This window comes from Eleginops maclovinus, chromosome 13, assembly GCF_036324505.1.
Source record: "Eleginops maclovinus isolate JMC-PN-2008 ecotype Puerto Natales chromosome 13, JC_Emac_rtc_rv5, whole genome shotgun sequence".
Classification (NCBI taxonomy): domain Eukaryota; kingdom Metazoa; phylum Chordata; class Actinopteri; order Perciformes; family Eleginopidae; genus Eleginops; species Eleginops maclovinus.
The window spans coordinates 5,133,310-5,158,811 of NC_086361.1; the positions used below are offsets into that span (position 1 = coordinate 5,133,310).

Consider the following 25,502-nt stretch of genomic DNA (forward strand, 5'->3'; position numbering starts at 1 on the left):
TAATAATAACAATAATAATAATAATAATAATGATAAGCAAACAAACCTATGCCACCTATGTCACACGAGTCTAAAGTCACCACCGCTAAGCTAAAGGCGGGCTCATCTAATGACATTTAATGTCCCCAACTAACTCTTTGGTCTCATCAAACAACCTTTACAAGATGTAAAAAACGTTAACATGTAAAAGAAAGGTATTTATAGGACCCATTACTGAAGCACTGTTGGGATAAAAAATATGATGAATGAGTTGTCCTCATCTCAAAGGTTATCATTCCCCGGGCGCTGAACAATAGGTGCCCACTGCTCCTAGTACTAGGATGGGTTAAATGCAGAGGACCAATTTCACTGTGTGTGCTCTGCTGTGTGCATGTATGTGACAATAAAGAGGGTTTCATCCTCCGATTCTATCTGCAATGATATAAGCTTATGTCACCTGCGATACATCTGTTCGGCCTGAAGGTGGCGCCCATCTTTGAGCAGCTGAACGTCATTGAAGAGGAAGCGGATCATTCCCTCTGCTTTCTCCAGGTCTGCCTCCATCTCTGCGGTGTGCTGGGCAGGTTTCCCTGAGCTCATCATCCTCACGTCCTGCAGCACAGACACCAGTTACAGCTCTGCATGTTCAAATCCTTTCTTGTGAACTGCTACATGATCACAGATGTTTGTCTCTCACCATCTGCAGCAGAGTCTCCACCTGGTTCAGCTGCTCCTCACACACCCCCGACTCCATCTGGACCTTACTGACGACCCTCTGGAGCTGCTCCAGCCTGCAGAGGGAGGGAAGGGAGGACAAAGGTCAAAACATTTTTACTAAAAGGTAGACTATCTGTAATATTTACACATTTGAGCCTAATGTGAAGTGATTTATTACAATGCATGGAAAAAGTCACAAACAAAGAAATGCACTTACTCTGTCTTTGGGCGCAATAAATGCTTTAACGCGTATCCCGGATTCATGAAGGCCATGTTAGCGCTCTGTCTGTGCACTAAAGTAAAGCTGAGGTTTTAAAAACTCTCCACAGAACCCAAACAAAAAGCTACGCCCTGAAAAACTTGTGATTAAACAGACAAGTTTATTAGTGACTATCAGATGACCATATTATTGTGTTTCCGAGGCGATGCCGCGGTTGTCATGTGTTGGTCCTAATAGGATTTTTACTTTCCATCCCACAAAGCCACTTCAGTTTCATCTTTTTTCTTATTTTTTGCCAAAGTGGACTTTTTCTTCAGGAAATGAGTCATCCTCACACAGTAAGCACTGATTCATTTCTCATCGTTTTTTATTTTAGTTTCTTGTGGTTTTTAAATGTGAGGTTTTGCTTTGGCAACGTAACATGTGATGAGGTTTGGACCGTGGTGTTACTCACCTCTCAAATTCTTTCCTGAGGAGACGCTCTCTCTCCAGGATGGCAACGTGCAGGCGACCCCATTCCTTCTCCACATCGAAGGGGTGGTAACCGGGAGGCACTTTGACGAGACCTGCCTGAACTGCACCCTGAAAAGTATGACACAGATTATCTGCAACTGAGTAACTGTTATTTTAATAATCAATTCATCATTTTATCATATTGTTCATCAAATTCAGAAACAGTGTGAAGTTAAAAATGTTCTCTATTCCAAGTTCCAGCAAATTTAAATATGTTGTTTTATCCATCAACAATCGAAAAACATTAATTATTAAGCTTATTATCATTTATGACCAACAGAACCATCAATCACATTTCAGAAAGCCTACTCCCAGTGAAAAAGTTTTAGTTTTGCTATAAAAATAACTTTGACAGCTGAACGCTTAGCAAAATGGTTGCCAAAAACCTGCAATCAACTTATTAAATGTACAGTTTATTTCAAAATATTCAATATTCAATTGTCATTTATTATACATCTCTAGTGATACATCACCAGAATAACTTTCACCCTGACGGTCCTTGGAGTACTTCCGTAAAAAATACATTTTAAAAAAACACCAAATCTAAGCTTCAAATAGTGATATCTCATCAAACTCAAGTCTCTTTAACATAAAAAATTGATATGTAGAATATTTGGAGCCCACATTTTTTTTTTGCAAACAGAAATGAGAGTTTGGGGCACTTGGAAAAAGTTGTATAGAAAGATTCCATTCCAACCCTTTTTTTTAAATAAATAATCATGACTTTGTTCATGTAGGTGCCGGTCTTATACTGTAAATGGCAGTGAAAAACAAGGCGACATTATGAGACATAGAAGGCAAATACACCCTGTACCTGCTTGTTGCTTCAGCATTTTCAGCACATATTGCAAACATGGCTATACTTAAACATGCCTATGTGTGGCTGCTGAGGGAACTCACTTCAAAAGACTTGAAGATGTGTTTGGAGCGGTTCTTATCAGCCTCTTTCGCAGGAAGCTCCGTCTCCTTAAACTTCAGAAATTGACGCCAAAGAACCTGGAAATAAAAGGGATGAATGAGAATCAGTCATTAACTTAGTCATCGTGTAATTTCACTGTTACAAGTCTTAAACGTTTCTTTAAGTCTTAACGCCCAGATCCCCTCACCTCAATCTCCTCGTAGCTGTTGGGGAACTTCCTCTCCTCAAACACCAGGATGTGATGTCTGATCCACTGCAGCAGCATGGTGACCAGCTCATAATACTCCTGCCAACGCAGCTCCAGCTCCTGAACACACACAGACAATGTGAGAAGATTTTAAAGATATAGTTTCTTTGAAAAGGGATTACAAACTGAATGCTGTAATGTCTTTATACTGAAATGGCTTGAAGGCTAACTTTACTTTCATTTTGTGTTTTTTATTTGTAGTTTCATGGTGATGATGCTGATAGTAATATATTAATGAAATTAGTTCATTTGTACTTGTTACTGCAAAATATATTTGTAGGGATTTAGAGGAAAGAAGAACTGATGATGAGGAAGAGGAGGACTCACGTTGGCTTTGACACCGTCCTGTACATCTGGTACCCGGGGCATGGCATCGTACAGAGAGGAGACGTATGTAATGATGGATTTCTCATCTGGGTGAGGCACATCAACATCTGCAAAGGGAGGGAAAAAATATGTTTTTTTTAAATATGTTGACTCATTTTTAACTGTGAAGCTGGAAAAAGCACACAGGCTCTACTATTCCCAGAGCAGAGGCTTCCAGGGTGGTACTGAACATGTGATTGCTCTCACCCTCGGGGTCCAGCAGTCTGGTGACGCCCAGGTCTCTCTCTGCCACGCTGAAGGCCTGCTCCAGGTTCTCCTGGTTGGACTGTCGGTACACTTTACCCATGTCAATCAGAGTGGGCCTGCGGGGGAAGAACAGCAAAAGAGGGTAAGTGGAAATAGGTTGTTACTGTCAATCAAGTGTTTTTCTTTGAAAGTTGAAAATGTCAGCGTAACAGAAACTTATAAATTACAGTCCCACATCCCCCCTTACTTCTAAAAGGAATTTCTTCTACAGCAGAAATTCCTATTTGATGGCTGCCAGGTAAATGAATAATCATGTTGCTTATTTTATGTTTTATGTTCCTGGAGGCCCTTTGGTCATGAGTGCACCTGATACCAGAGAGGGCAAGCAAAAACAGGAGTCTTCACTGCCAGAAAGCTTCAAATTCCTCCATGACTTATACAAAAGGAGACAGACACCTTGCCTTTGAGAGCACTTTGCCACGAAGATAACTGCAGGATAACATGTAGGCACAGGCTCAGAGCATAGAAATGCCTACAAACAGCAAAGATAACATTCAGAATGTAGAGGGTTTACTGTGCCAGTAAATATACAACTTTGTTTTTCTTTCAACTTATTTACAATCTGTTAACAGGACCTGCTACCTCTTTAAAGTTATATGGTCACTTGTATATACTGCTACTTTTTACCTTGGAGTTCTTATCTGCTATTAGTTTTTCACTTATTGTGTTTTATATTGTTAGGCAAGGCAAGTTTATTTATTTTATATCGTTTTATTTTACAGCACCTTTCAACATAAGGCAATTCAAAGTGCTTTAGTGTACTTTATTATTTAAATACGCAAGTCTATTCTCTTTCCTTTATCCGCACTATACTTCTGCTGTTGTGATAATGTAACTTTCCCAGTTGCAGCAAAAATAAATAAATTCTGATTCGGATTGAAAAGCACCAAATAATTCATACACTTGCAACACTCTCTGGATGTAGTATTCTTTGTGTGCCCGGGGGGGTTCTTGCTCCACAAAGCAGGCCTGTCTGTAGGACAGTCTGTCCCTGCTCAGGTGCACCATGTGAGGCTCCGATTCATGCTCCTCGCCCTGGGAACCTCGACTGGAGCGGGCCCCGGGGAAGGTGGAACCTCGGCCCGAGTCAAAAGAGTTCTCGCTGGGTATGTCTTCGCACAGCATCACCACCCGGTCCTCCAGGTCGCTGATGGATCCTGCTGTGCTGCTGGAGGCGCTGTTCAAACGCCTCTTTGATGAAAACCTCCTCTTTAGTTTCAACATTGTAGCAACGCCAAAGATTTCCAAGCAGATGCAGTAGCAAATGTAGAAAAGAAAGGTTTTCTGAAAAGGTTAGACTGTATCTTGTGCTGCTTGCTCCTGATTACATCCTGAGGTTCCTCGCTGCAGCTGCTCAGTCCCTGCACGTCCTGCTCCTCCTCCACCCAGAAAGACTCTAAGGCAGAGCAGTAAGCGTACCTGTGTTTTGCTGCAACCTGCCAAGCCTCCAGTGAGCTTACCTCCAGGGCAACCTTTCCTCAAATGAGTGTAATGCACCCACAAATGCCACAGAAAATGCTTTCTGTTTCACACTTGATGATGCTAGCTCAGGTTGTACATGTCTTTTGTGTTGTGTGGTTGAGAGCCATCCTGCAGGGCCTGTGTTTGCAGGTGCAAAGACTCAGAGTGGCGCTCCACCCAAAATACATGGTTTGAGTGAAAACCGTTAAATACTGAAGGCTTGGAGGGGGGCTTGCAGTTTATCTATGGTGTTCGGCGAGATTTAATTAAGATGCAATGGATCTTTAAGACTAATTTCAATGTTTCACAGCCAAAAAAAGGTATCAAAGCTTCAAAAAAAGCTTTTCACACCATTTCTGGTGCAAAATGTTTTCTACCACTGTTGATTTGTAGACATCAGTATGCTCAAAGAAGTTGTATTTGTTCCCAGATATGGCTGAATAGACTGTTTCCGTAACAATTGACATGCAATTATAGTACCAAAGGGACTGAAAGACTGAGCTGTGGAATTAAGGTCTGAGTTAGCATTTATCTTGATTTTTGATTTGCAATAACCAACCGAGTTTGTTCTGACAAGTTCAGGTGTGCTGCTGTAAAACTGAAATACTAACAGCAATAAATAATAAAAAGTACCGCAACATGAAATGTAAAAGGTCACAGAGAAGACCTTGAACATTTATGCAGAATTCATACCCTACGGTGATACAGGATTCCAAGCCCGGGCAAGCTTTTCCACCCATGGATTGGAAAAATGCTTTCTTACATCAATCTCCATGGCAACCCTTTCTTAGATTACCCTTTTGTGTTACTATTGTAATACAGGTAGATGCGAAACAATTTTGCAGCTGCTTTTTGCAAGTTATTATTGCTGTTTGTCCATCAGATCTATATTAAATTGTAAGTATTGCCCCTTAGAGTAGCTTTTTCCCCCCCTAAGACATCAACATAAGTGCAAACCTTGTCTAGGAGCTGCACTCTACCCTCCATCAGTGCCTCACCTGTGTTTGTGTATGATGGCGTTGAACAGCTTGCCGTCCCTCCAGCCTGTGGTGAAGTTGTCGCAGCGCAGGCCCTGGTATCCCTCCACCATCCTCTGAGACCAGAGCAGCAGCTTCTCCTTGGCCGTCATGTCGTCCGACTGGCCGTTCACCTGGATGTCTGAGATCTGGACGGTGAGAAGTTGCAGGCAGTCAGAAGCAGTCAGAACACAGTGTAGCTCTTATTAGTTGTCTTTTAGGGAGGATAGCACATACAGGTTCTGATTACATCTAGCTCCTTTAATTTTATTGGATTTATTCTTGTTTTTTCAATCCTGTGTTTATTGACTTCAGACAAACCATGATATCTGAATCTTTTTTAAAGTATTATATAATATTTATAGATAAATCCGCCATGGGAGATCTATCATGGGGCGATCCCTTTCTTTGTTTGTTTTTTAGCAGAATAAAGGACTGTCCCATTTTCCATGAAACCAGATAGAAAGCTGCAGCATTGGCTCGGAAACAACTTCTTAATATTTGGAGCGGATCCTAATCATGGATGGAAGCTAATTATCTTTAACATTGCAGGATAAAGAAGTGTTGCCTTCATGTGTTGTCGGAACATTTCTAAAATGAGTTCCACACTGTGAGAATTCTTGTGAAGGCCTCTTGTTGTTGTTGTTGATAAAAAAATAAAAAAACACATTCTTTATAGTGTCAATTTGTTTTCAAATTTGGACTTAAAGCTCCTGTACATACAAGTTGGAGTAAAAACTGAGCATCTGAAAAAAGCATGTGAATCCAGCTCTGGCCTTGACTCCCATTTTAGTTGTCAAACTAACTTTCCATTTCTTTTATTTTCTGTGTTGATTGAAGTGTTGGTTGAAGGCTAGGAAAATGTATTTTCCAGTTTGCCCGCTGATTACTTCCAGATTTCAGACGAGTCACATTTCAAACCTCAAATACCAACTAGCACTTTTACTTTGAGGGCCAAAGAAACAATAAACTAAATGAGTCACTGATCATGCACAGTTAGAATGTATACGTTTCCAAACAAAAAAACCTCACTGAATGAATGGCTGCTGAAAATAAATGTACCAGAACCCCCACAGGCAAACTCTTTAAGAGCTGTGAAGCTTGGCTATGAGTCACAAGATCACACTATTAAACAATCTACCAACAATATAACTTTGGTTTTAAGTGACTAAAAGATAAAGTTAACATTTTGAATCAACACAGATGGATATTAGCTAATATCTTAATCTGGCATAAATCCTCTCTTCTCTTTTTGAGATTTATGTATACTTTCTGACCCTAATGCTAGGTAAATCCCTGAGGGACTTCACACACATTTGAAAATACAGTTCTGCAGCTGTTTGACTCAATGTTTCTATTTTGCATGAATCCTCACCCTGTAGTTGCTGTCTGGGCTATTTATAATGAGAAATGCAAACAGCGCTAATGAAAAGGCCTTGGAGTTGTTTTTGTCTGCATGTAGCTTCAGATGGGCGGTGTTCTCTATAAAAACTAGGCACATGTCGTAAAATGTTGCAAAAACAATTCCAGGAAACATTTTAATAGTTATTTGTTTTGTTTTTTTACTTGGCAATTTCAATTGTGAGCACCAACCCTGTCACCCGTGTCTCCAATCAGTCCAAACGCTTGACTTTTTAGTCCAGCAGTGGCTCAGTCAGTAGGGGCATGGACTGGGAATCGTAGGGTCGCCGGTTCAAGTCCCCGAACAGACTTGAAATATGGAAAGTGGACTGCTACTTGGAGAGGTCCCAGTTCACCTCCTAGGCCCTGCTGTGATGTCCTTGAGCAAGGCACCGCACAGCTCCAATCCCCCCCTCCCCATTGCTGCACAATAGCTGCCCACTGCTCCTAGTACTAGGATGGGTTAAATGCAGAGGACCAATTTCACTGTGTGTGCTCTGCTGTGAACATGTATGTGACAATAAAGAGGGTTTCCTCCTCCAATTCTGTGACTTTGGTGTCCTGATAGCTCTAATTTTGGGGGGATTTTTGTCCACTTAGAAAGACATGAAATCATGCAGAAAGTTTAGTAAAATTTCTGAAAATAAGCTGCAAATTATGCATTAAGTGAAGGTTGCATTTAATGTTGATATGAAAGTCTGAGGCTCTTACTAAAGACGTGCGGTTTTCATTGCCACAATATACTATTTCCAGTGTTTTTCGGTGAGTCATAGCAGAACTAAGATTTTTTTTGCAGGAAAGGCTGCTGGAGGGGAAAAAAAGACATTTCTTTCTTCTGCTTTTTTCCTTTCAGAAGGGAAACCCTGGTGCTCAGTGTGGACGTGGGCACAGAGTGACTCAGTTTGGAAACAGGACCTCCGCCCTCGCCTGTCACGCAGCTGGCCTATTATTTATACCGGTCACCTGTGTGTTAGTAAAACAGTTACCTGCACCAGGGGAGGGCAGAGGAAATTCACCATTGTTTGTGAAAACTAGGATGTGCCAAAACAAAACGGTTACGGGAAGGTAGAAAGAATAGCCGACTGGTGACTAACTGCATTTAAACGCAAATGCTTTTTTTATTGCTTGAATGGGATTTATGTTTAGTTACATATCGGGGAATATTTAACTTTTACACCCATATAAATATCTGGAAATCTGTTTTTCTCTAAAACTATTCGATGTGTCACGCCCACATCTTTTCCAGCTTTCTCGTGGGAATGAATGAGTCACACTGGATGGAGAAAATGAATCCCACACCAACATCAAAACCATCATACCCATTATAGCATCAAAGAATCTCCATGTACGCCCACTGGTTTTCCCCTAAATCTGCCAAATACGCCTCTTCTACATGAGGAACTCATCAGCTCATTGACAAATGCTTTCCTCCAATGAGCCAAAGGTGGTGTTAAGAATTTTAAATTGTTTATGTTTGAGATCCGGATAAAAGGAAACCCCTTTATTTGGATTGTACAGTAACAGAGCTGCACAGAACTGCAGGGAAGACTCATAAAAGACTTAAGAAGTGACTGACAGAGCACTGTTCTTTCAGAATGAATGAATATTTTTTTTGCAGTGTTTAGTCTTCGTGCACTTGAGGAAAGGGGAACCAGTGGTAGTTGTGTATAAAAGCGCACAATGCTGCCAAATGTTCAATAAAGCCCATTTGGAAATGATTGGCTGTTGGACTCCACTGTTCTGAAACTGCTGTGTCAACATCGGGATAAAGTGGGCTGATGATAGAAGCTAAAGAGGGAACGGTACTCTGATTTTTTTGACCGTGCTGCGGAAGAAGACTAATTCTAATGTAATCAAAGCAAACTGTATGAAGCGCACGGTACTCGCAAAGTGGAAGGATTTTACGTATGCAATTAATGCACAGTTTAAAACATAAACACCAAGTGTAGTTTAGGAAATGTGAGTCAGCTTTTCACAACAGGGTTCCCTAAGTCAACTTAAATATATGCAAATTGCCATTTAATGTAATTTATATAACGACTGACTTTTGTGTCCAATATATGTGGTACTAGTTTACTTCACTGCCTTAAAGAGGACATATTCTGCTCATTAACAGGTCCATAGTATTTTGTGCCTCTCCTCTCCATGTCTCCATGCTTTAATGTTCAAAAAGCTCTTTATTTTTCTCATACTGCTGCAGCATCTCTTTCACCCTCTGTCTGAAACCAGAGTCCAGTCTGCTCTGATTGGTTAGCTGGCCCACTTTGTTGTGAGTGCTCAACGGGTTACAGATGTGTCGGAAATGTCCCGCCCCATTGCGCATCACGTACAATGTGATTGACATTACCTGGAAGTGAAGGATGATGGTCCATATCAGCCCCAGGGTCAGCTTGGGGTTTCCATCGGCAATGTCATCATTCCTGATGTTGACCAGCTTGACCTGAAAGGATACCAATTAAACCTAACTGTCAGTTTCATGGTTTATTTAAACTAAGAAGACATAAGGAAAACAGTCAAATATAAATGCTCCTTTGATAAAATAAAAAAAAGGTATTAGAAATGTCATTATTTACACACCTGTCTGTGTTTGAGGAAGTCCAGGGCGATCTGTACATTCTGCAGCTTGTGGAAGCGCATCCGACCTTTCTCCCGCGGCTGCAAGAGACGAGAAGACACCAAACATGAGGAGGAGGAAGCACATGAGGACTGATGATGAACAGACAGCAAGGCCCCATGACTGAGGAACAGGTTTCAGTGTCCAGGAACACCTTTGTGTGCTTACAACAATATCTATTCTACTGTAACACCAAAAACATTTAACAGTCATGGCCACAACTTAAAATTCAACTTCAGCAAATTTGAAGTGTGATTCAAATTCGGCGTGATTGTGATCGAAGCGTTTGGTCAGACCAGACCTGACCCTGATGTGCATTAACAAAGCAGCCAGGATGCCTGCAGGTGAGAGCATGATGATGAATGATACACAATCTCAGTGATTCCCCTGATCATCAGTCACATTTCCTCTGAGGCCCACAATAAAATTTTGAAAATAAAAATAGTTCATTAATTACAAATAAACACCTCTTACACCTTATAGTGGTGCACAAAAGATTCCTTAAACCCAGCAATGAGTTAGCATTTTACCACTTCTGGTTCCCTCATCTCAGAGTTAAGGATTTTTTGAACAGATTTGTGGATAAACACCTGAAATAAGGTCTGTGGTTTAAACAAGCATAAAATACGTCAGGAAATTCCCCACTGGCGACAACCAAAGCTTCTATGCATGTTTAGAACGGCAGTTGCTAACATGAGACAGCTAAATGTCAGGGAACATTAGCCGCCTTTAGCTTAGTGGCGGTTATGTGAAATCATGGGAATGTCGGTCGGTAGCCTAATGTTAGCTTTTTTTTCTGGTCGATTGCAATTATGTGGAGATTACCCTGCTGAACAAAACGTGTGTTTGTGTCATTAACGTGTGTTTGTGAGAGAAGAAAAAAAAATCCCATTGCTTTTTGTCGAGGGAGCCCTTGTGATGATAACAACTCTATACTATCTTAGATTTTAACTGTAGCGCAGTCCAATGGAGCGCAGTCAATAGAAGCATCTAAAAATTGATGGCCATGACGTGCATTGGTGCTCCACATTTTAAGCTTTAAGTCAATAATAAGCTTCGCCGCATAACCAGTCAACGTATCAGACTGCAGAGAAAACAAGTTGGCTTTTAACACAGCTAGGTTACCTAACTGACCATACCGTAGGTTTGTATGTTTAAGCCCTTGTCTTCTGGTGTTTACTTTCAGATAATAACATAACAAAGACTGATTCTATACTTTTAAATACCCATCTGTGTCGGTTCAACAAGGTGTAATTCTATATCTAGCTAGCAGAGACAATAAATGTTTTATGAAGAACATTCATTTCTTAGATTATTATCAACATCATATAATCATTTTATTCAAGCATACTCCAATGATGAAAAGTTTTGCATTCTTGAAAAAGACAGTTAAACCTACAAGTCGAATCATGAACAGCGAATATTGTCATTTACTGTATGAAGTTTTGTGGCAAATTCTGAAATGTAGGATGTATAGTATGCTCCTATAAGTATACTGATTGTCCTGGTTCCACTCTTTACTTCTTTATGCAATTTAAATGCTTGTTATAATAAATTTGTAAAATCACAACTACTTAATGTCTTTAATAACAATAACAGTCGAAATGCCTCCTCTTAAAGCTACACTTGCACCTCTATCCTCCAGGCTGGACGCCTCACTGATAAAATGGAAGAGGACGATGTCGACACACAAAGAAGACGATGCGGGGTGTGTGACTATCATCATGCACATCCCAGCAGCCACCTGTGGTGGTGACACATGCCGTGCCTGACGCCCACAGTCCAGGCGCCACTCACCAACCGCACGTTCCTCACAACGTCACGTTCCCTCGGCTACCCCAGCAAGAGCATCGCACAGAGAGGAAGCACAGGGGGAAGAGGTCAGGGCAAAGGTCAGCAGGAGTTAGATAAAAGGAAAAACCAGGGGTCAGACAAGTCAGTGCAGAAAGGTTACAAGATGGAAGCAAAGAATGAAAATTAGTGTTGTAAAGCCACCAGTCTGTTCCCCCAAAAAACAGTGCTTAGGTAAGTAAAGTAAAAGAGTGCATGTTCTGAAATGTCCAACAACCTTGAAAGAATTGAAGTCAACACATGCAAGGGTGGAGACAAGAAACCCAGCAGAGAAATGTTTGACTCAGATAAGCAGTTGATATTCCAACAAGTGTACTGGACAGCAAAACAAATGAAAGTCAGTGGGGCAGAGAGCAGGGACAAATAGACATGTTTGGACAGGACTGAGGGTCACAGCACAACAGATGTCTGAATATGTAAAGGTCAAAGGTCTCACCAGTGTCTCTCCGGAGAGCACCTCCAGCAGGGAGATGAGGTTGTGTCCATCTCTGAGGTCCTCGTACAGGTCCGTGATGTGTCTCTGGGACTGTGGACACAAGAGAGGAACATTTTTTCAGTGATATACTATTTGTAAATGCATTGGTTTTCCCAGTGTGAGCATCAGTGGTGAACACACACAATACAACCACTGCAAAGCGCAGGAACAGGTCACCGTCTCACACTGAAATGGATTTCTCTCTGGGCACACACATATTCCACTGTGTCACGTCAAAACAATGAAAGCAACTTAAAAAGGGAAGGGAACACACAATGACAACAACCACTGTCAGCCTTGTGCAGGGTCCACATTTGAGAAAAAATCTCCAAATGTACAAATTACAGTCAATTAATAAAAGATGTAATATTCTCAATCTAGTTTCTTTTTGTGGGAGGTATCGACCGTAGAGATGCCTGCTTTCTCTCTAATAAAACAGAAATAAAAAGCAACTAAAATTCCTTTGGAAAAATCTACAGACATTTCTTTTCCACAAAATCATGACATAGTTTCTCAAAAGCAGTTTCAAGTAGGAACTATTTTATCTGAATTCAATCCGCTACACGTATTATTGCCCAGAAAAAAAGACATCTACTCATAAGAAGATTGTGCTTGTGTAGTGCTAGCTAAGCTCACGTTACATATGAGCCAAGTTGGAAAGGATCCCCTGCTGTATGAGAAGATGGGCGGGGTGATGCGGTTAGCAAATGTATTTTGGAAGTAAAAACATAGTTCCCGGATGAAACCGCTCACAACAAGGTCTGTGGAACTTCTATAGTAGTTGGCTCACAGGATATTACTGTTGAGTTTTATGTATTTTCTTGTCGCTATGAGCTCCACAGTCTGAGAGTTATCTAGTTCCTTATATTATAGATCTCTACATTTGACAACTCAAACTACCAAGATTGATTTATTCCACTACTTGTAAAGGGAAAATATTTTACATTTTGGGATGAATCGTCTCTTAACAATGGAAAGGAACGTTATGATCACTTCTAAACAAAAAATCTAAACTCCTTTCTTGGAGGTGAAAACCAAAGTGAGTACACTCAGATATTTAACCGACACTGTTGTTAGTATGAAAATAGTATTGGTCTGCAAAATCTTATAATTTTTCAATTTGATGCTTTACCTTAATGTTCTCTACCAAACAAGTTAATTAAATCTCGATGAGAGGGTAAAGTGTTTCCACAGGCATGCAGGCAGAAATGAATGTGTATCCACTCAGCACTCGGATCACTGACAGCACCTACCTCTGCCTTCCAGTGCTGAAGGAAAAGATGAAGGACAGGATGTAGGATGGAAAGAAGAAACAGTTTGATGAGAGAAGATTTCAAACAGCTTGGACGAGTGAGGGGGACAAGAGACAAACATGCAGACGCTGGTTTAAAGACAAAGACTGTTGGTCATTTCCTGATTTTGAATCATTTGATTTGACTGGTACACCAAAAGCTATTATAACTGTTATCCAGTATTATTTTCCTTTGCCTCTGATCTTGTTTGGATTGCATTGGGATTAATAAAACTTGAATAAACACAGAAGGACATCTGGTTTACATTCTGCGTAATCTAAAGACTAGAGGTGTAAGACATGCTTCAGTAGATGGCACTTTTGAGACAGCTAACTCTAATAACGGCGCGTTCCTGGCCCTCAAACTTTAATCCCATGATTCTGTTGTGACCACAAGTCCAAAATGCCTTGAGGGCAGCCAAATTGAACACCCGCTCAAGTTCTATCAGACCCAAATCTGGGGGATTTCTAGACAAAGAAACAACGAGTGTCGACAAAAGCCTGTGAGCAGTCTCGGACAGAGGCCCGTGTCACACATGGAGGACATTCCCCACAGTTTCACACACTTCGGTTCCTGTGTCAAAACAGGGGTTCATCAACCAGAGTGTGTGTAGAGCAGCGGACAAAACTGACTTGAGGTACAGCTGAGAGGAATCTTTCATTTCAAAGTTCCCTGGAAACTTTAGCAGCAGTTATCAAACAACTGCAATGTTGGTGTTTGTATTCTACATAATATACAGTATATGACTGGTCTATAATTACTTGAAACTTTCTTGATCCCTTTTAGATAAAAGAAATTGTGTTGGTCAAAAACTGAACATTATTTCCTTCTTGCACTGCTGCGATAACATAGAATAACATGAGCTATATGCAATGGGATTTTAAGTAAAGTGTTCAGTTTTTACTCCTCTTGTTAGTGTCCAAACATTTTCCAAAAACAGAAATGTTTGTGACACTGAAATGTTCATCAAATCCTATTGTGAGAATCTGCTATGTACCTCTTCAAATGTTTTTTAAAACCCAAAGCTGCAACGATAGCTGTATTATTAGTGGCCAGATTATTTAACGCCCACTGTTTTCTTTCAGTATTAAGTGGTCATTTTTTTGGGGCAACTGTGGCTGCGAGGAAGTGCGGTCGTCTTTCAACCAAAAGGCTGTGGGTTCGATCCCAGCCCGAGCAGTCAACATGTCGATGTATCCTTGGGTAGGATATGCTCCCGATGGCATGGCCAACGGAATGTGAATGTGTTCCTAGAGCAAGGGGTACTATTCTGTATGAATGGGTGTGAAAGGGTGAATGACTTGTAATATGTAAAGTGCTTTGAGGGGTCCAAAAGACCTGATAAAGCGCTATATAAGTACAGTCCATTTACCATTTTCAACCAAGTAAGCTTTCAAGTTGAACATATTTTGCTTTCAGTTTTTCAAGTGTAAGAATTGTCTGTTTTCGTTGTAATAAATAAAAGTGAATATGGGAAAAATAGATTAGATTTTTTAAACTGCAAATAAAAGAAACGAACAAATATGGCCTATTTTTTCCTTCAATTAAAATCTTGATTATTTGGAGGATTCATTGATATTCCCAGAGCTCAACGAGAAGTCCTCAAATTGCTCTTTTTGTTGAACCAACAGTACAGAGGTACAGGAATGGAACATGATAACAATCATGGGCGAGCATATAACAAGTAGGAAGAGCTTCCTTTCTAAGGGTCAGGGACCAGAATGCTTTGCAAGTGTTTCCTGACAGTATGTTTAGTGCTGGCTTGTACTCAGAGCAGGGGTTCAGAAGTGAAGCCTCCCGCTGCCCAGCCCTGTGCAGGCCCCTGAGGAGCCCCTGACAGTCTGGAGCCCAGATGTGAAACCTGAGCAAGCCCGGCCCACAATGCCTCTGTTTTCCTAAAGCGAGGCCAGGTGTCCGTGACTCACCCCCTCACACACACACAGTTAACACAAATAGCATGTGTGGAGGAGTGGTTTGTATAATGTTTTTCACCCTTTACAAAGAGTTTTGCTTTTTGGAATAAAGACATAGGGAACAGAAATGTGATTTAGCTTTTGGTTCCATCTGCAGTTTATCCATTGGTGCTTTAAGGTTACTCAGCATATTGTAACCAGATGGCACATTAAAGTAACCACTGCACTTTGACTTAAACAAAACAACATCTAGGGTCATTTAAGGACAACATTTTACTGAGCTCCAACGAGACTTACATTACATTTCATTTGGCTGACGCTTTTTTCCAAAGCAACTTACAAGATATATTCTCTTCAAGCAAGTCATACCATTGTCAGTGCTGTTGAATTAGTTGCAAGGCTTAAGATCACTCTTTAAAGCACTTTTTGTTTTTTTCTGACAATAATTTATTTGCCAGGATGCAATCGAAACAGATGCGTTTACAGTTTGTGAAGGAAGACAGTGTGCAGAATTTCTGCTGCCCTGACGTCCATGGGGAGCTCATTCCAACATTTAGGACTTTTGTAATCTAAATAATTTTACAACAGATGTAATGCACAAGTGTGTAGTGAGTTTGGTTGTTTCTGGACCTTACCTTCATCAGGTGCTTGTTGACCCATTTTGTGAAAGTCTTTTTCTGAACTCTGTCCCGTTCATCTGTGGAGAGCAAACAGAAACTCAGTTTCATTAGATGTGTCCATGCATTAGTTCTCTTTACAACAAATCATATATACTTTACATTCACAGGGATTCTTTCCCAAAACACACTGGATGTCAAAGCCTCCAGCAAACATATGATTTGCATTAATGTCAACATGCTATGAAAGTGTTTTTTTAGAAATAGCTTAATCATCTTTCTAAATGTTGTCATTTTACATTGTTTGTCAAAGTTAAGTTGCTTATGCATATTTATTTTTTCTTTGATCAGTATCTGAATTTAGTTTTGGCTGTTGCATTCAATTATGATTAAAAACAACATAATCACTTATATGAATTAGGACCTTTGAGGTGTTAAAATAGTGACAGTTTGCCACCAGTATTAAAATATCTGACTACAACAGCACGGCTGAAAATGCTCTAGGAGAAAGGTAATTATCAAACGTAAGTGACGGAAACCTGCATATTTGATTTCTTTCTTTTTTTAAAATAGGCGACTGCTTGGAATAATTGACTAATTCTAAGTGAATGTCCCTCAGAACAATGACCATAAATGATTTGGTATGCATGCTTCCCCCATCGTTACAGGTTGCATGTGTATGATACTGCATATTACACAGTTAAGGGTTGGCAGTAAACATTACCAGGACATCCAAAAACAGTGTTAAGATCTTTTAAAGGAAAGGAATCAGAACATTGAAGAACTGAAGCCAATAAAACTTCTGAAAAATTCTTCAGGTGACACAGAAAGTGACTGCACTCCCTTTTATGTGCTTTAAAAACAGTCCATCAAAACCCAAATGATCAACAGGTAAACCCCTCTTCAGGAACATGTTCCACTATGTAAACCTGGTTCTGTTTTGGTTTGGTAGATCACAAACATACCAGCAGGTAATGTTTGTGTTGTGCAATGTTTTTCCTTGTTTTCAAATATGCAGCAGGTTCGGAGAGATAAGGGACAACCTTCACCTCTCCACCTGCTTCAATGAGTGATCAGACACACAGGCGCAAAGAATATTCCGCCTTCTTACGAAAGCAATCATGATTCCACACAGTAGGAATACCATGATTTAGAAAACTGACGAGACAGTGAAACCATTATGCTTGATTCTCCTGTCGGTGGACAGTGTGAGGAGCTTTGATTAACATCCTCTGGATAAGGGCTGATGGAGCTCATGCAAAAGATGAAGCGTTCAGACAAAAAGGGAACCCAAAGCATCCTGTGGGGCCAACGCCCATGTCAGGGTGGCATTGTTCCCGTGACTCACAAACACGCTTGTGACCAGCTAGGAGTACAAACAGAGAAGTGAAATGAACCTCAAAAGCAGAGAAATGATACCTGTTGTATCTTCGATGAATCTGCAGAAACCCTCACACTTTTTTTACATGCAGTTAAATAAAATATAGGAATAAAAGTCAGAGGAAATTAACATCAACATCAAAACTTAAAAGAAATAAATTGAGACAGAAAAGCAAAGGTCCCTGATCTCTCTTACAAATTATGTGTTAGCTCGACATGTGTAGCCTTGAGTGGAAGACAGAGCCATTGATGTTTCCCCTCATCCCCTCAAAGACTCTTTGGAGATGAGGTGAGAGATATCAGCTTTCCTCAAAGAACATAATTGTTTGCTCATCCCGTTACATCTGTGAGATATCTGCAAGTGTCACACTGAAGGAGACAACATGTCTATCTCTGAATAATTTAGTTTTCAAGCCTTTTCTGGTTAATGCATCTGATAGCAGTTGTGTCTGATAGGGTGGACTAAATACAAACAAATGAATTCATTTTTCTGTCAGATGATTTTTCTTCTAAAAAATGGGTTGGGGTGTCAGCACAGTTGACCAATTGAAAGAGGGAAAAGCCATGATGCATAAAAGGGGTGTGGCCTGTTCGATAAAAGAGAGCCAGAAGACCACCGCAAACTAAAGCAGATTTAGAGATTAAACTATTAGATTTCTTCACAATATCTAAAAACTTTCAATTCATATTTTTCTATGTTTCGGTTTCAAGGGTAATACAGGACACTTCCATGCCGATAAATCTATAACAATGTAAAGATGAAAGACTGTACCTTTCCTGTGATCCATGGACCTGAGCATCCCCTGATAGTGGGAGTCCTCTATGAACACCCTGTCACTCCCCACACTGTCAGAGGAGTAGTTTCTGAACGTGCGTTCCATCTCGGTGCTGGCCTTATCTCAGTAATCACCAACAAACCAGAAGCATCTGCAGGTTTAGAGGCGATGTTGTCTACTTCCACTTCTCCTTATTGCCTGAAAGCCTCTCCACAGTCCTGTAGTTAAGTGGGAGTGTTCACTGATTCAGTTCCTGAGTCTTACTCCCTTTTTTCCTCCCTTTGCTTCTCCGGCATTCTACTGCATGATCCTATTTCTTTTTTTTCCTTCTCACCAGCCCTTGCAAAATGCCTGCCTGCGGGCAACGTTGTCAGAAGCTGTCATTTACAGTGATCTGTGGAGAGAGAGGGAAGATTCTCCCCCCCTGGCCCAGCCCTGTTATGTACACCCCGACCCCACCCATCAAACCACACCTCATGAAAGACCCTCAATGAGCACCAAACCAGACTTCTACATGATTACATACAAATGCACAGATAGAGACCTCAATAACCCTCTGCCTGCCCTTTACAGTTGATATTTTACTTAGGATATGTTGAGCAGCTGAGAGACTGGAGAGGGGTTTTCACTTTTGCATGTCTTACACAACTGACAAAAATAAGGAGTTTTTTGTGAGTGTAATAATGTTCTACAGCTGCCCTCAATACTGTCAATGCACAATATGTTTCTATAATGATTTCTTAGCGCTGCTGTACTATCCCATAGTGGTGCAGATTTCCCAATAACACAAAGGCACACCATGGTCACACATGGTTACCAATCTCAAGCAAGTCTGTTGGAAGCTGATTTTATTTAAATGCTTTTTTTAAAGGAAGTAAATGTTTAGAACGAAAAAATGTAGCTAATGGTTGTTTACTTCACATGTAAATCCTTATATAGTACTTTAACTGCTAATGAAAATGCCAGGAGTAATGACAGAGTATCTTCTGAACTCGGGTCATCTTAGGAATGAAGGTTCAAAAACTCAGCTTTTCTAACACATTCTGTGGTTGAAATAACCAGGCTTATATAACTTATATAGCTTTTTTAAAAGATATCTATGGTTCCAGAACAGCCTTCATTAAAGTGAGAGTTTTAAAGGGGGACAGAGAGATGACATGCGTAAAGGGACCTTGGATTTGAGCGTCTGGGTACTGAGCCCCGGTACATGGGCCGGCAGCTCTAACCACAGACACATACAGCAGCCCAGACTTATACTCTTAACAACACTGACTGAATGAGGGGAGATTGCCTCGTGTAGACCAAGCTGTACAGAAAGCTTTTTAACCTCTCCTGAACTCCACATGGCAGACGAGCAGTCACCAGTGTTGTGTCTGAGGCTGGGAGGCTGGAAGGCTGCACCCGAACACCACCAATCATCAAAGAGAGTCCTGTTCCTGAACACAGAGGAGGCCCGGCATTGGAAACTACGTCTTCGGCCATTTCTCGACACGGTACAATCACATGAAACCCTCCAGCATGAGCCCTCTGCCTCCGTCAGGACACAATTACAAGGAGAACTGGCATGGAGGATTAGTTTCTGCACATACAGAAGACTGCCAGGGTTTGTTTTGGAATGGGCGGGGGGGGGTTGTCTATGGCAGAGAATGGAGCGGCAGGAAGAATAGAAGCATTAAAAAAATTAGTAATGAGAACAATCTGCAGCGTTTTACTCGAAGCGTTTGGCTCGTCTTATATTCGTCCAATCCTGAATAAAAGCTTCTGTTGAACGAGTTACTGAAAAACTTTCAAAAAAGAGAAACCACACTGCTGTACAGAATTATCCCCGACACAAAGCAGCGATTGTGGCTCTGGAGTGGACTGGACAGTGTACATCAATGTGCATGAGGGGAGAAAAGGAGAATTGTTCTTTTTCATGTAAATATAACTTCAGTCCGTCTGTTCAGCTGCACAAATGATGTCCGATAAACACTCCGAACTAGGGATGCACCATACACACTGGCAGGATAACTCATGGAAAGATAATGAGAAATGTGTATTATTATGTCTTATTCCAGAGATGTTATTATAGATCATAAATTATCGGGTGGAAATAAGCTCAAACGCTTTCACCTATGTAACAAACAGCCTTATAAGATGTTAAAGGACTGGTTGCATTTGTGTTTCTAGCTTTAGAATACAGTATCATTATGACATTTTTCTTCGCTTTTAATTGTTTAAAGTTAACATTTGTAGCAAAACCTGTCCTGAAAGTGCCAAAGCTATGTTCTATATCATAGCTATTGTTGTAACAATGATGGCGTACGCAATACAAACGTTTCTGAGGAAGACGTCACAAGTGTTTTAGGGTACTTTACAACACAAATTAAACATTTCAAGATTATTTTTGAACAATATTGATGTCAGATCAGAGCTTTGGAATAACTAATCATCCAGGTCTAATCACTACATTAGCATTTCTTAACCTTGGAGTGCAAAAACTACAGGATATGCAAATATTTTAAAAATATAAAATCCTACATTTATTGGTTATCTTAATCTTAGCTTCTGTTGAGCCAGTAAATAAAACATTTTCAAAATGTGCATGTGGCGGCATGGTCGTTATTTTTAAAATACAAAAATGTGAAATGATTGGTTCATCCATCGTCTGTATTAGCCATGACATGTAGCTCTGTAGCTCTTATTGAGATCAGCTGTAATAATCCATATTGTGCATGTGTAGTGGACTGCACACTGCACTGCTGTTCCTGCAAGTTCAGCATTCCGCTGCTCTCACATCCCCCTAGCATATACATGTCCCATGAATACCTGTAACACCTTTCACCCTTGGGAGCATCTATCTTCCGTGCAGATACTGACATAAGACTGTTCAGAGGGAGATGTTTTGAATGCCTACACAGGGAGGTGGCTTGTCGGGGCTTGAGGAGTAGACCGGCATTTGACTGTATAGACTGGGAAGGTGCTAAAAAAACGTATGTAGGATGAGAGGTGTCTATGAGACAGTGTTTATCCAAAGGCAAACGTTTCCTTATTGTTTCCTTACATTGCTGTACAGATCACTGGATTCCAAATATTAAATTGTGATAGGATCGGCTGATTGATGTGTTTCCATTTTTGACTTGATTTTTATATAAAATGTTGAATAAGTGCTTTTAATGTGACGCAGCTAGGTAACTTAAAACAATAAGTGGTCCTACCAACACCGTGCTTTACTGTGTAGATGTGTTCCCCTGTTTCTGATCATATGCAGTGATAAGTAAGTAAAGTAAGTAAGTAAAATTTATTTATAAAGTGCTATTCACAGACAAAGTCACAAAGTGCTCCACAAAGCATTAAAAATCTTACAACCAAAGAATGGCTAAGAACAAATTACATTGTGAACAACACAATACACAATAAAAATAAGCCAGAGCAGTGCGAGCTGATAAGGAGTTTTACGATGACAGTTCTGGCGTGAGAAGCACACAGGTCGGTGCATTCCTGAGGGCGCGCCCACCCTCCTCACTGACAGGGGGAGCCGCCTCTGTGAGATAACACCATCCCAATGAAAAAAACCTGCCTGCCTGCTCAACTGTGCAAGTGACAGCATGCGATGGCAGTCCCAGCGAGGACAGGAATGCTAACTCAGTGTGGATCATCTGGATAGCAGGTTGTGATGGCGATATGATGCAGGGATGATGGTATGAGAGTTGGACAGTTCAGGGAAGAACTTTGCCAAGGTGAGGAATGAAACCCCAGGAGCATTATGGCAGTGAAGACGGTATAAAAGCATGCGCCACACACGAGACCATGCACAGTCTGTTATCAAAATAAACCCAGGTGTTCATAGGCAAAATATAACACTTTTGGGGTAAGATGCAAAAAGCAACAACACTGAGGCATTTTGTTGTCCTCAATGTGGCCCACATTGTTTGTTCTCTCCATAATTAGAGGGCTGATGACTGAAACTCACTTTTGCAATCGCAGTAACACTTTAAGGCAGTATGCATTCATAAGCACGTGTAATCAGCCACACATGGTGTTTACACTCTTGCGGTTATGAAAATATGAGGATTTGATAATTCTTGGATTTATGATCTTCACATGTGACAATTAAAAAGATGATGAGGTTGTTGCTCAACACAGTTTGTCTCCCTCTTCTGTTGGGAAAGCTGCACTACAAAACATAAGAAAAGTATGACTTATCTAATCATCTTATTCTAATATTTTTAAATCTAACTAGGAGCAGACAGACAGACTAAGAAAGTGCAAGTCCGTTGGGGCCCGGCAGTGTTGACTCATGGACAGTCACATGTGGGAAAAGTGATTTGTGAGTGAGTGGTTGCCGTGACAACAGAGCCAAAACACACAGAAGCTGTGAGTTGGTCAGCGTGATGTTTACAGAGGAGCGGTTTGGGCCACAAACCTCCAGAGGACTCTTGCGTTACAGTTCTGTGAGAATTCCTTTTTTTCTCTGTCCAAAACTAAAAGTCCAGGGAAATATAGACATTCATATAATCAGTGGCTGAGTAAAACAAACATTGTGTAGTTTCTGCCAGACTGAATGTTTATTGTTGGTGAGTGTGTTTACCTCAGTGCTCATCACATATTTTTCTCAGCTGACCTCTGACTTTGTGACTTTGTAACTAAGACACCATTAAACACCATCAAAACAGATGTTAGCCAAAACCTGCACCTAACAATCTTCTTATTATTGATTAATATGGTGATTATGTTTTTGTTAAATCTATTCAAAATTTGGTTTATTAGTTATCAGAAAATAAAAACTGTTTAAACATTCCCAGAGCCAAGGTTGACATTTAAATGACTTGTTTTGTCTTACAGACCAACAGCCTAAAGAGCTTCATTTTATTATAATATATGTATTCAAGAAACTCAACAAAAAAAACTTTGGGAGCATTTTTGCATGAGGAAACTTTTACAAATGATTATAAAATGAGTTGCAGCATAATTTTCTGTAGTTCAATAATTGTTTCAGCTCTTTATAACATTACAGATTGCTCTGAGAGAGGAGAGGTAACCAAGACGTTGCCATCACGAGCATAAACAAATACAAGTTACCAACAACAACGCTCCCACCTATTTTGACCCTCAGCGCTTTCTGTCCAGTGGGCGGAGGAACGTTAATGGTTACCCTCTTCACTACAGTAACCCAGCAGCCCCTCCCCACCACAACATCCTCCTACAGGCGCGGAGGGATGGAAACAGCGGCTCGAACCTACCTGCGCAGCACATCCTGCTATACAGATGAGGCCCCACTTCCCCGCAGCTCATCTCGTGGATGTAATTAGTTCGTCGGTATATCATTTCCAGCTCGAGCGCTCCGCACCAGGACGGCACCGCAGCGCGCATGGTATCCTCCACTCCCGCCATCCCGGCTTGTGCGTGTGTGTGCCGCCCGTACAGAAACAGCGCACAGGACTCTCCAGAAAACGACCCCTCCTTTGCGTTTTTCTGTTGATCGTTACCAGCCCTCAAACTTTCCCCTCTCCTCTATCCGAGCCACATGGAGGAGGGTACACAAAACACAGGGTCGTGTCAGATTGCAGACACTTTGTCACAGGCCCGGCCCACTTTTCTTCTGTTTAGAGAGCGGAGTTCTCTGCTGCTCCATCCTGCTCGCCTTCGTGGATAAAGTGTGTTATAACGATGTGTGCCATTGACCCGCGCCTGGGAGGGACATCCCCGAAATAAACAGCGGAGTGCTGTATGTGTGCTGCCGAGGACTACTCGCTATCCCTATTTTAGCATCTGCGCCTCTTCCCACGTTACACCATCCCTCAAAGTCCCCTCAATGCGAAACAGAACCGAGGATCACTTCTGGGAAGTCACATTTTATTTGATTATTTCAAACAGCGAGTGACGCTCTATCTATTGTCCCTCTGAGGCTGTCCACAGGGCAGAGTGCAGGTTAGCACGGGGTATTAAATCATCACTTTCCCAGCGTGCACAACAGCTGCAGGGTAATAAATAACTCGACATTATGTACAGTAGGAGTCGTGCTTTCTTTTTTTTCTCAACGCAACATTTGGAAATACTTCACATTGTATTAGTTTCAAGTTAAGGGAGCAACCGTGATAGTAAATATTTCATGTCAAGAACAATCAGCCTATTGGAATGTAGTTAATAAATAAACACATGTAGAGCTTTTCAGCAACTAAACTCCACACAACTTAAAGGAACACCTGTATGTAAATGTCCAGGGGGTACCAGAAAAGATTAAACAATATTGAGAATATGTCAATTGTCTGAGCTGTTAGTTACAAACACACAGACATGTAGCTCTTTATTTAAACAAATATTGAATTATTATTTAGTAATGATCGGCCAACTAACCAATCAGAGCAGACTGGGCTCTGGGTAAAAAGAGGTGCTGCCACACAGATAAAATAAAGCCCTTTCTGAACATTAAAAGCATGCAAACGTTTATATGCAAAATAGGGCCCCTTTAAGTATATTGGCATGAAACATTAAACGTTTTGTAAATGTGATTAAACCACATGTATTTTAGTTTTATTAGCTATAGCTTTTGTTTAGATTCAAACTCATGTGAATGTCAGTTTTATAAAACCGGTTTGTACCTATCACAATATTCAAAGTAGGAATGATAACTAATACACCCGTCTGCTTAATTCACAGTGCTTGTGAACAGCATAATGTTGCAGCAAAGCAGAGAGAAAGATATAAGACTTTAGCATATATTAGAATTCTTTAAAGACACACCTTTTTACACAAGAAATTAATACTTAACACCGATGCAGGATGCATTTGCTTGAGTGTTTGCGGAGTTGGTACCAATATTACAAGGTTCCTGGTTCTTCTCTTTAATGAACACAGGTCCGGGCCTCAGTATGGGCCCACAGAGTGTGAGGAGCCTTACTACAAGCTGACTTTACCATCATGTGTTTTATGTTACCTTTCTATTGTGAAGAGCATGTAGGGACACGGTGGGCGTATTTTGTGTCAAAAGCTCAATAACTGCATGTTTTTTTTTTCAGCTAAAAACACAGCAGGCCATCCCCCCTCCTAAAGACTGTCATTAATGCCACAGGGAAAGTAGACAGGGAAGTGAGTCACAGCTGCTAACGGCCAGCCGAGATCTAAACTCAGCCCTACAATGTGCTGTATGCGGCATGTGGTTAAGCAGAAACCAACGGCAGTCTGGTGGCTCCTCCATGAACATTGGAGCACATTTGGGTGTGGCTTCCTCAATGGATTAAATGTTTTCAATGTTGACAGTAGACAGAGCTTTTGGATCTTCAGAAAGCCTTGCAGTTAATCTTTAATGGTGTATAGTGTTGAAGAGGAGGTCAAAATCTGAAGAAGCCTCATGCAGAATTCTTTATAGATCATCACTTAGCGCTAATGACTGTAATTATCTAAAGAGAGATTCTTTAAAAAGTTCCTAAAGATCAGCGTGAGGCCTTGTGAAGGAGAACCTTAGACCTCCTCCTGCAGTTTGTTATGACTGTAACCAG

At 40.9% G+C, this 25,502-nt stretch overlaps 1 protein-coding gene across 13 annotated transcripts in view; it reads right to left on the bottom strand.

Moving 5' to 3' along the window:
* Positions 1–25,502, bottom strand: part of pleca (plectin a) — a 98,288-nt gene that overhangs the window by 22,175 nt on the left and 50,611 nt on the right. For 4 of the 13 annotated variants that reach the window (XM_063899862.1, XM_063899870.1, XM_063899874.1 and 1 more), the window contains 13 exons: positions 15,887–15,948; positions 13,300–13,314; positions 12,008–12,097; positions 9,684–9,761; positions 9,454–9,546; positions 5,688–5,854; positions 3,169–3,284; positions 2,923–3,029; positions 2,536–2,655; positions 2,330–2,425; positions 1,371–1,498; positions 677–770; positions 437–591 (listed from right to left, as the gene is read on the bottom strand). In XM_063899862.1, coding sequence (XP_063755932.1) covers positions 437–591; positions 677–770; positions 1,371–1,498; positions 2,330–2,425; positions 2,536–2,655; positions 2,923–3,029; positions 3,169–3,284; positions 5,688–5,854; positions 9,454–9,546; positions 9,684–9,761; positions 12,008–12,097; positions 13,300–13,314; positions 15,887–15,948 — 1,321 coding nt within the window. Of the gene's footprint in view, positions 1–436; positions 592–676; positions 771–1,370; positions 1,499–2,329; positions 2,426–2,535; positions 2,656–2,922; positions 3,030–3,168; positions 3,285–5,687; positions 5,855–9,453; positions 9,547–9,683; positions 9,762–12,007; positions 12,098–13,299; positions 13,315–15,886; positions 15,949–18,020; positions 18,148–23,246; positions 23,744–25,502 lie in introns of those variants that run through there. The other 9 variants (XM_063899863.1, XM_063899872.1, XM_063899875.1 and 6 more) reach the window with 4 other exon arrangements.